Raw genomic sequence first — 12091 nt, 5'->3', positions numbered from 1 at the left:
TTTTTGTTTTTTTTTTTTTTCATTTCAGTAGGACTTTGTTCAAGTTTTCTCTGCCATCATTATCTTCCACTTGGTGCCCTTTACTATTGAGTAGGTTTTGTTTGTTTGTTTGTTTTTCCTTTATTGTTATTCCAGTAACCTCACCACAGCATTTTACTGCAGTTTGGGATCATGTAGCAGAGTAGGGTAGTACTACTTTGAACTGAGGTTTGTTTATTTGTGTGGCGCGTATGTGTGTACATGTTTGTGTGGATGCATGCGAGTGAATGCACAGGTGAGCATGTGAAGGCCAGAGGCTGACACCAGGCTGAAATCGTCACTTGGTCTCTACTGACTATTTTATTTTTGAGGAGCTCTCAATGAATCTGAAGCTCACTAATGACTAAGCTGTCTGGCCAGTGAATTTTGGGATCTGCCTGTGTCTACCCCTCCAATGCTAGACTTACAGATTTGCAATAGTGTGCCTGGCTTTTATTTGGGTAGAGGGAATCTAAATGCCAGGTCCTCAGATTTGCGCGACAAGCACTTTACATTCTGAACCATCTCCCCAGCCCCCAAATGATCTTATTTTTAATCATGATTTTTTTTTTTTTTCATAGAGTCCAACATTGATGCCTGTAGTTTTTCTGGGGTTGAGGCTAATGAATCATGTACATTTGACTTCTGTTATCTTTTGCCGATCTATAGTGGATTGTTTCTGTCATTATGTATAATAATATAAAGTTTGAATTCTACTAACTGGACATGCATCTCTGCACTTGAATGTTAACATATTAAAGCATATTTTTTTTCTTCCTTGGTTTTCTTGTTCATGTGGATAACCCAGAGAATGCCTGAATCTAAGGTGCCATCCTCTGAGAACCATCGCCCAGAAATGTGCTCTAGCTGCAGTGTTCCTCTTCCCATTGGAGACAGCAGTTCCTCCTCTGGGAGTTGTGCCAACAGTCCACAAAGAATAGTTTCTCAACCTTCTTCTGTTGAGAACCCATTGGAGACCCAGAAAAATGATCAAAGTAATTCAGATATTAATATATCTGAAACAGAGACACATAAATCACAAAATTATCAGACTCTGCCTTCATCATCACTTCTGGTCCCCCAAGAGTCTTTGGCTTTTTCTGAGGTCAAAGAGGATTTACCTATGGCGATGTCTTCAGTTTCACAGAATGGACAGGATGCCATCCTTTATCTCCAGACACAAGTGGCTGAGATGTCCCGAGTCATACGTGATCTGCAGTCCAGGAGTTGTTTTAGATTTCATCATTCTAGGCCAAGTGAAAACTCATCAGTTTCTTGGGATATCTCCACCTCTAAGGAGGACAGTTTATCTACAGTTGAAGAAGAGTCTGATTGCAAATCTCCATCAGCTGATGATAAAGGACAGCCACCTGACCCCATGCAGTCTAGTTTCACGGGTCTTTTGAAGAGAATGGAACAAAGAGGTGTTATAAAAAGGGTGACGTTACAGTCTGAAGCTGAATCCTGTGAGGGGAAGCCTGATTGGATGACTTCTAAAAAACGTTTGGTTCCTCCATTGCATCCACTTTTGAGAATTGCCACCACTGAAGTTTTTAAAGACCCTGCTGATTGCCATCCCTCTTCCTTCATGGGGCACAGGGTATATCCTGTGGCCAAGGACTCATCTCCTTTCCAGCCAAATCCACCAGCTGAGGGACCCATTATAGATGTACTAGAACATAGCAAAAGAGGAAACACAACATCTCCTTTAGACTCTACCTCAAAAGAAATGGAGGTCATGGGTTGTAGGTTCTACCATGCTGCTTCCATTGCAGCTCGAGCTGCTAGCTACATGGCCTATATGACTCAGTATCAACGTAAACTCTGGGAAGACATGGAAGATCTGGTTCATGACCCAGAGTTTGATCGTGGAAAAGCAAGATGTATAATATCTGATGGCATGGATGCAGGACTTTGGCAGCTCTGTACCACTAGGGACATAATGGACTCTGTAGTCAGAGTTATGGCCATGGCAGTGGACTACAGAAGACAGGCCTGGCTCCGACTTACATCTCTCACTAAGAAAACCCAGGAGAAGATCTTACACTTGCCCTTTGATGGCACTTCTCTTTTTGGACAAGATGTGAATGCTATTGTTGCAGAAGACAATAGTATTAAAGAAAGTGAATATAAGGATCACAATAAATACTATACTCAGCATCGATACTTTTATAGTCATGATCAGAAAGCACATTATCACAACAGAGGGTACTCCAAAGGGGATTGGTACAAACCCCGGAATCACCCCTATAGATACAGAAAAAAGGGAGACTCTCCAGAACGACATGGGTATAAAAATTAATACTCTAGATGTTTAGTAGATCAGCCTTCCAAAATCCTAGTTTACCTGTTCTTCTCCAGGTTGGAGGTCATCTCAAAAATGAGTGCATGTCTGGAATAATCACAGCTGATGTTAGAGTTCTAGACTTTTAGAATGAAGTATATATAAAAAAGACTTAAGCTTTATTGGACAAATGGAGACTTTGCTCTAAAGAGTGTTGGACAGAGGTTTACTCATTATTTTTGGTCCAAAATAAGTCCAGAGAATGGTACTCAGGAATCTGAATCTTCTGGAATTAAAAGAAAATATGTAGATTCGTGCCTCAGGAAAATCTTGTTGGTAAACTGAGTACTAGCAGATTTTTGGATCTGGAAACAATTTGCTACTAGATCAGTCTTTACTAAGACTGAAGTGTAAAAACCTTCATTTTTAGGACATCGATGCTTCTGGAACTTCAGGCTTCAACTTGGTGGCTCATCAAAAAATGATAGATCTGTTACAGTCCCTATGTTAAGATGATCAGCTCATCATAGTTCATTTTATTATCAAGCTCTGTGAGACTTCAGAATTAGCCATGAAGCTATGTGTCTGCTGAAATTCATTAAAAGTTTTGCCAAATCCAGTTTGTTTGTAACTGGGATGACTGAATGTTACAGGTCTACTTTTGGATTCAATGTGGAAAAATATTTTCCTCCCTATAACATCACTGTAGAAAAGTTAAGCTGTCTTCATCCTGGCTATGATGGGTTACTACACCATAACTACTCATAACTGCATGTGAGATAGCGCTCATTGACATCAAACCTAATAGTCTTTGGCTCACCAAGCTCTCATATCAACCATCTATGGGACTCAGGCATAGAAGTGTCTCTAATGTGGGCCTTTCTATGAGATACGGCCTTCATAAACCTATCTTCTAAGCAGTTGGTTTTTTTTTGAGCTTGATAGTGCATTATGTTCTCAATACAGTAGACAAATGCATCACCATGACCCTGGAAATACAGGATATCATTGCCGTCATCCAGGCATGCAAATCTGAACTCTTTAAGAGCAAGAATTCCAAACATGCCTGACAATCTGGTCTCTCTTGAAATAAAGAGGGATGCTATTAGTTTAGACTTCGTTGAGAAATCCTTGAGATGTAAAATGTGACTGGGTGTTTTCAAGATACACAGCTGTTTCTGGATATTTTTATTGGGTTCTTGAAAGGCTGGAATTAAAACTTCAGTGACATGTTTTTGGTTAATTTGTCATGTAATCCAGTTGGACTCACTCTGAGATGACTTACATTTTGCTCCCAATAATAACTCTCCACCTTTCTGGAGCTGGCAGCAGATACCTCAGTTATATTAATGTCCTGCAGTATCATCTCTTTAATCTCAAGGCAATGGCTGTATGATATACCAGGCTCTATGTCCTTGTCTTCACAACATGACTTAAAGTAGAGAAAATGTCAAGTTTGAGGCGGTCTGAACACTTTACCCAATGTAACTTGGCAACCAAAAAACTGTTTTGTGTGTGTGTGTGTAGTTTTTTTGTTTGTTTGTTTTTTCACAAATATAATTCTGTGACCTTTTGGTTGTTCAAACATCTGGGTTTTTGTTTGTTAGTTTGTTTTTTTAATTTTTAATCTGCTTGATGAAAATGTCTTTGGTATTCTATTAATGGAATATAGCACTGTCTTAAGGGTTTATTGGTTTCTGTTTTTTATGACTTTTGCTTTATAATGGTTGGCAATATTTGTGATGCTTACCTTTTTGTAATTTATTAGAAAACTTTTCCTACTTCCATACCAATATTCATCACCCTACTTAATTTGTATTTCTTGTTGTTTGTTTTTGAGACAGGGTCTCACTACATAGAGCTAGCAGGGCTGGAGGTTGCTATGTAGACCAGGCTGGCCTTGGACCCATAGAGATGTGCTTGCTCTCTGCCTCCTGAGTGTTGGAAATAAAGGCATGTGCCATCAGGCCAAGCTGCTTCTAATTTGTGCCATACAGATTGAAGGCACGAATTTTCCAACTCGGAGGAAGTTACTTTGTCAGATAATTTTAGGGTACTGTATTGGTCCTATTTGCTTTATTTGTAGACTTGAACTTGAACTTGTTTATCAAGATCATTTAGCAAATTTAACTGAATTGTATGTTAATATTTACCTTATTTTTCTGTGCTGTCCACAAAATTTTATTTTGGCTTGCTTAGGTTTGTTCCAGGGCTCTCTAAAATGTCTCTCAGAAGAACTCCAGAAAAACATAACTTTTGTAGTGTATAATGAATGCTGTACAAAGGAGTAGACTTAAGTCCGTAACTGTAGCAGTGTATTTTTCTTCTGTGAAATGAGTAGCCACCCAGACTTTACTGGGAAAAAGTTGCACATAGCTTTGTGCGGTATTTCTGATTAGTTTAGGCTGCTTCTAATTGTTCTTTTCCATCTTGCCCTGAATTAGATATTACAGATGACATGATTTGTGAGATACTCTTGTTGTTCAAAAACAAAACAAAAATAGTGCTTGAAGATGTATTCTTAGAAACTGTTTGGCACTTCCACCTAATTTATTTGTCCCTGCTTTAAATGATAGTAAACAACAACAAAAGCACATAAAATTTAGCACTTTAATAATTTTGACATTATTGTACAGCTCTTAAATATTTTTAAGACAGCACTACTCTTGTCTGAGATGTTTTTTTTGTTCATTTATGAAGTAAAAGTAACATAGCTTGACCACTAACTGATAACTCCAAAGAATTCAGTTTTTCTCAAAGTGAAAAGTATCAGGAAATTACCAAATTGGTGATCAAACAGACACCTAATAGAAGAATTTGGCAGTTGAGTCATTTGTGGACAGAGTGTGGTAGGGTGGGAACACTTGACTCAGAAAGAATGCTATTCCAGTATCCTTCACCTACTTATGTCTTTAATCTGGCATACTTGAATGATGATGGTAGTGTTATAAGAATAAAAGTTGGTACTTGGTCCTGTTGAGACCACCCCAGTAGACAGCCCCAGTAGAAGATAACATTTAGATGTAACCAGATAAATGTTTAGATTATGTCTGCCATGTACAGAATTTCCTGTACGATGACTTCTGAGTGAAAATACCACTTTTTTTTAAGACACCTTGGAATAGTTAGAAGTGTAAGATTTGATTTTCTCAAAAAGGATGTTTTTAGTGATCTTTTCATTCAAAATGTCATTTCTTGACTAGACATAAGATGTATTTGGAGATAAGATTTTTTTGTAGTTACTATGTATAGAGAAATACTATTTCCATTTATTGTTATATAAAGTGCCTTTTTAAATTTCACTCTTATGTTTAAGACCCAACCTTTGATGTGGTATTTATGTGACTTCTGTACAGTGATTTATTATTAGTTTATTATCTGTACAATTGCACTATTTAAATGTACTCCTTCTGAATGCTATTGTTTTCTTTATAACACTGTTAATTTCAGAAGGTTATAGAATAAATTTCCCTATTTAATGTCACAGAAGTTCTTCTTAGGTTTTAGTGATTGGTTCTGTTTTCTAGACATAATGAAGCTCTTTTTTTCTTTGCACGTTCTAGATTTTCTGATTGAGTCATCTGTCTCATATCTAACCTTGTTCATAGCCATAGTAACACAGCTTATATTTGCTAAATGGATGTGTTTACTGGGATAGAAGAAGCAAGGACATTAAAACAGTAAAGTTAATGACACTCTATATTTATAAGTAGTAGTCTGTGGCAGCTTCCTTATCAGTATAATTACTTTTTCCCCCTTTTAAACTGGCAGCTTCTCTATCAGTATAATTGCATTTATTTACTTAGCCTTCAAGATGCCATTTTGAGGGCAGCATATACTCTTTCAGGCTACTTTACTGCATTATACCTAAGTGACCTGATTGATAATGTCCTTAAGGGCCTGATACATCCAGGATAATATATACCTCTCAGGTATGGTTAGCAAGGAGGTTGAAAAGATGAAGTCCAGAAGTCCCTCTCACTGTAGAACTGGACACTGCTAAGGGTGAACATAGAGGTTAGTGGCACATTCATCATTTTTAAGCTTATTGGGATTCTGCTGAAGGCTTGAAATCATGGGTTAGATCTTTATAGAATAGGTGATTGCAATAACAAAAAACCTTTTCCTTTAATGTGAGGCATATTTTGCCCCAGTCTTGCACTGTCTAGTTCCTGTTTTTGAAATTTACCCATATGTACTTAATGTTGGTGGCTAGACCAATAACTGATTGTCAGTGTGGACACATCTTATGCATGTCATTCAGTTGGTCAGATTGGTTCTGTATGGTTTTTGGTGGACATACAAACTAGTCAGTTCTTTTCACTTAAAATTTAAAGGAGGAAGTTACCAGTAAATAAATGTTGATTACTGTATTGAATGCAAAACTTTTTTCATATTTAACAAGTTTTATAAACTATTAAAATGTATGGAGTTTCCCTTCCTGAATGATTGATGAGAATGCTGTTTTATTAAATTCTCTCATGTTAGTGGAGTCCCATTTTTGTACTCCTGTGTCATTATTTATTTGATTTTATTATAATGCACTTTTGTAATGCTTAGAACATGAGATCTTACTACTGGAGTTTGTGCTCTCTTTCTGTGGGATGTAGAGGTCGTCACAATTCAGTTGTGTCTTGAGAGGGTCTTTAGGTAGCTGCCCCAAACATGATTTTCCTGTCTGGAGGCAAGGACTTGAAGAATGTGGCAGCATGCTGGGCTTTTAGTCATGTCCTGTTGGTGAGGGTTTTTGATATTGGTCTGTCTTTCCCCAGAACCTCTTTCTAAAGAAAGTCTGGTTTTCCCTCAATCTCTTTGATATTTTTAATTGTACTATTAAATACTTAACAGAAATGTTATGTGTGTGCGTGAGGTATATGACTGTGTATGGTGTGTGAACATAGCATGTGGTGACCAGAGGTTAATGTCAGGTGTCTTCCTTATTTACTTTCTTATTTATTTTGCACATTTTTGTTTCTTTGTTTAAGACAGGATATATCTTTTACTGAAACATGATTTCACAGGGTTGGATAGACTGGCTAGCCAGTGAGGTCTAGGAGATTCCTACCCCACCCCTCCTCATACTGGATCAAAGGTGCATGCCACTGTGCCCAACATTTTACTGGGGCACTTGGGTCCTCATATTTATGTGGCAAATATTTTTTCTGTTGAGCCATTTCCCACCTCATCTTTGCTTGCTTGCTCAACTTTCCCCCCTCTCTCTTTCCCATCATCCCCCTCTTTTTCCACCCCCTAATCATATTTTACTTTCCTAGTGTTGGAATCATAAGTGAAGCATTATGTCTTACTAGCCAAGCTTTTGATGTGAATTTGTATATTTAATTTGTTTGTTTGTTGTAAGCATTTATGATACGAATGTATTTAGTTTTCCCTAAAAATCGTTAAAAAAAAAATAGAAGGTTTGGAGGCTCAGTGGGTATATTACTTGCCTAATGGGCAGTTAGCTGTGGGCTCAAACCCCAGTCCTGCATAAACCAGGAATGGTGGTGTATGTCTGTAAACACAGTACTTAGGATGTAGGCACAGAAGGATCAGAAGTTCAAGGTCTTAGCTAAATATTGAATTCATGGGTCTCATGGTCCACATGAGACCCTGGCTCAGAAAGAAAAAAGAAAAAAAATCCTGTAGCTAGTTTAGTTTCTGAGTGCTCCTTGACTAATAACTTTCAATTTATTTTTAATATCTTGTTTAATGGCATTTTTTTAGTTCAGGTGTATTTTTGTTGTTGGTCTTGTTTTTTTATATAATGACTCTATAGTCTAGGTTGGCTCCGAATTCAAGACAATTTCACCTCACTTTTCCATGTACTGGGATTTCAGGAGTGAGCCATTGTCTATTTTTCATAGATGCATTCTGTATATATTGTTAGTAGTTAAATTTGTCACCATAAGATTAAGTTATAGTATAGCTCTGATATATTGTATCTTAAAATTAACCAATCTTTGGGTTTTAAGGGCTTTACTAGTTTTATTGAGGGAACTATTGCAGATGGTATATTGGATTTTTTTGAGGTCAGAGTTCTCAGGTTTCTCTTAGAACTTTGAAGACCCCAGATTTTGTTTTTAAGTATTATAGTGTGTCTGTATCCTTGACTCTTTGGTATAAGTAAAAGTAAATGTTGTATATTTGATATTTTTAAAAGCTTCAACCCTGACCGTAAATGCCTCATAATGCTATTAGAGGTTCTTTTAGCTCTTTTACAAGGGTAGCTTTTCATATGCTCCTTTCCCCATGAACTATATCCTGTGATTTTGTTTTCTTTCATTATCTGTAAGGGTGACTATCACAGCATTCAATTTGAAGGGACACAGAACTCCCACTTTTGTCTATGATGGCTGATTCACATTCTTTGGATTTATAATGCAGTTTATGTGCTAAGTAACTATCATGCTGTGGACCCTTTATTTCTCAGTGAGGCAACTGAACAATGATGGAATAAGATTACCCCAAGTCTTTAAGGCACAGGGTGTGTTAATTTTTGTTGCTTTGTGTGTGGGATGGGTGGTGTATTTTCACACAGGGTCTTATTGTATAGCCCAGACTAGCTTTGAACTTGTAGCATTTCTCCTGCTTCAAGTGCTGGGATTCTGAGACATTGTTTGAAAAAAACATCTTATTGCCAGTTAGGTGTGGTAGCCCATACCTTTATTTCCCAGCAGTCTGGAGGCAAATGCAGGCAGATATCTATGAGTGGGCAGCCTGGTTTACATGGCCAGTTCCAGGCCAGCCAAGGCTACATAGTGAAACTCTGTTTCAAGAAAAAGTAGAAAATCAATAGTAAAAAAACATCCTTTTTGTTGTGACAGTTTTCCTGTTTGTAATGCAGCCTATTCTTTATTATCTTAAGTAAAATACAGCTAATATGTAAATAGCCTCATTCAGATTCTTAGCACAGAATTGTTTGCGCGTGTGTTAATATTTCTTTAATGACCTGTAATGGTTCTGTGTATTGTGAACGTTTAGATCACCTTCATATTGATTGTTTAGTTGTCAGCTTCCTGTCTGGGAAGAAAGGCAAGGAGAGAATGTGTATCCTGTATGCACTAAGCATTCTTTAGCGAGACCTTCATCTCTCTGCAGATGTGGACATTAAGTGATTTGCTCAAGTGGTGCGCCTCCACTTTGATGCAGACTCGCTCAGGTTGGGCTGCCGTGTCTTTGATGGACAAATGTTTCCTGTTTATGGCTGTACATGTACTCTTGTTACTTAGCACTAGTTTTGAGTTATTTCACTTGCCAGATGAGCCACAGGCTGCTTCATTCTTCCATTGGTGCCCTTGTTCTGAACTAAGGTTATTCTTAACAATGTTCACGGTTTCTCTTTAACATGTACTCATAGTCCATTTACTTGCAGCACTGATCGTTACAGTCATAATTCTTACTGCTTGCTGTTTTTGTACCACTTTTGTTTAATGAAAAAATAAGTGGAATTTAGTGTTAGCAAGTTACCTACTGTCTCAGCCTCAGTTTCCCTACTTTAATACATACTAACTGGGCATGGATGCACAGCACTGGGAAGGCAGAGACAGACTAGACTGGTCTACCCAGGACAGCCAACACTACATAAAAAGATCTTGCCAAGTAAATAAATAAATAGTGATTGCTAGAAATACTTTGAAAAACACTAAAACCCAATGCAGATTTAATTTTATAACTAATTTTGGTGTTCTACATTCTTAGATTTCCTATGAATGGGATGATACTGGGTATAAATTAATGAATACTTTTTTAGTTTTTGAAGATTTCATACAAGTATACCATGTATCTTGATCCGATTTACAACTACTCCATGCTGCTTTTCTGGGCCTCCCTAAATGTATCTCTCTCCCAATTTACTGGCTTTAAAAAAAAAAAAATCCCTCTGCCTTCATTTTGTGCTGCCCATTTGTACATGTATGGGGTCATCCACTGGGCATGGGCAGCATACCAGTAGTCACCCTTCAGTACCCACTGTGTGTAGGCAAGGACTGAGAAAAGGTATGGGTATGCTGAGGGACTGGTTATGGAGTACATTCTTACATGGGACCCTGTCTTAAAAACCAAGTGATCCAGGTACTCTTGAGCAAGCCAAATGCCAGTACACTGTAGTAACTACTTAATTCAGAATAATGCCTGTGGTGCTGTTGGAATGAAAAGGCCAGCTAGAGAGGTAAAAAGCTTTTCTACCAACTAGCTCAAGCTGAGCTTTGAGGATGTTAGTGTAATCTGCTGGAAAAACAGCCATTTAGTGTGTCTGGCTTCAGAATTTTAAGGGCAGCCTTTAGGGGCAGAAATGAAGTTAAGCTGCAGAAAGGGTTAAGTTATGCATGAAAATGTGCTGTTTCTTATGACTCAAAGTGTTGTGTGTGTGGTCCTTCCCTGAAATTGTCTTACACTTTGCTTATGGACATCTAAAACAGTGTAAGCTCAGAGAAAGACCTTAGCGTTGCATTTCTGGTCTGGGGCAGCTTAAACAATTCAGGACTAGTGAGAGCACTGAAGACAATATGGCTACAGCTGCATAGGGTTCTTTCAGCCAGCACCTTCTTCAGAGCAGCTAAATGTGGATAATACCTCTTAGTGCCAACTGAGGAAATTTCCAGCTAGGCTTGGAGAGAATGAAAATTTCTAAGAATGTTGTAATTTACATCTGTAGGTGTTTTGAAGGAACTCTAAACCTGGTGCTATTGGTAATTCCAGTAGCCCCAACCACTATTTATCAACCTCTGTGGGTTTTTTTTTTCCACCTCCTCCTCCCTCTCTCTCTTCCTCGTCATCTTCTCTTTCTCCTTCTCCTCCTCCTCCTTCATTATCATCATCATTTTCTGGACCAGGACCTCATGTAGCCCAGGCTGGCTTTGAACTCACTGTATAGCTTAGGATTAGCTAGAATTTTTTATTTCCCTACCTCCACCTCTTGAGTGCTAAGTTAATAAGACATGAGGAACCATGCTTGGTTTATTCTGTGTTAACCCAGGGCTTTGCTCATGGTAGGCAAGCACCTTACCAGTTCATACATTCCAGTCCTCTTAACTTTATGAGACAGGGTCCACTCTGTAGCCCAGGCTAACCTCACATCTGCAGTGATCCTTCTGCTTCAGCCTCTTGAGTGGGAATCACCGGTATGAGCCACTGTGCCTAGTCCTGCATACTTCGCTCTCTCTTCTCCGTGGCTCATTTCCTCCTCTTCCTTGCTTTTTCTCTGTCTGAGGCATCACAGTGGCACTCAGGGTTAAACTCTCCTTTATCACAATTTTACATATTCAAAGATAGTTAGAAATTCCTTCTAAAATTCCAAAGTTGTATAAATTCCTGTGAGCATTGCAAGTATATGTTTCCTGTGCTTGAGGATCTGTTATTAGAAATAAAAAATATAGAAAGATAATAGTTTACTCAAAAGACATGACAGGTAGAATTTTATTGATGAACAGATTTGGTGGTTCCAGCTTTCTTAGTGGTAAAAAGTACAGAATAGGTATATCTGCATGTTTGCTTTTTGCTAATCTGTGTACTTTGTATTTGTGAACAATGAACTGGAGTGGGAAGGAGATGGCTCTGTAAAAAAGAGGGATTCTTCATTTCACAATTATTGCTGGGGTGGTGAATGTATATTGTACTGCATTGTGTTCATCTCCTGCTTTATCTGTATTTGATATAAAATTCTTGAGAAAACTTGTTGCCTTTCAAACTGTTTTTTTGGGATGAGGCTTGAATCATAAATTGGGCAAATGGGGGCTTCTGGTCCCCAGAACTTTGGGATTACAAATTGCAGGCCAACCTTATAGCTTTGGA

General features: G+C 38.1%; 1 protein-coding gene across 5 annotated transcripts in view; it reads left to right on the top strand.

Moving 5' to 3' along the window:
- Znf451 (zinc finger protein 451) overlaps positions 1-12091 on the top strand; it is a 76873-nt gene that overhangs the window by 26688 nt on the left and 38094 nt on the right. The window contains exon 6 of one of the 5 annotated variants that reach the window (XM_021659790.2): positions 827-11971. The exons of 3 other annotated variants lie outside the window; for them this stretch is intronic. In XM_021659790.2, the coding sequence (XP_021515465.1) occupies positions 827-2320 (1494 nt within the window). In that variant the 3' untranslated portion in view covers positions 2321-11971. Of the gene's footprint in view, positions 1-826; positions 11972-12091 lie in introns of those variants that run through there. One more of the 5 variants, XM_060369824.1, reaches the window with a different exon arrangement.

The sequence above is a fragment of the Meriones unguiculatus genome, chromosome 16 (assembly GCF_030254825.1).
Source record: "Meriones unguiculatus strain TT.TT164.6M chromosome 16, Bangor_MerUng_6.1, whole genome shotgun sequence".
Taxonomy (NCBI): Eukaryota; Metazoa; Chordata; class Mammalia; order Rodentia; family Muridae; genus Meriones; species Meriones unguiculatus.
Note: the sequence above shows the minus strand (reverse complement) of the source record. Positions and strands in the feature narration are given on the sequence as shown.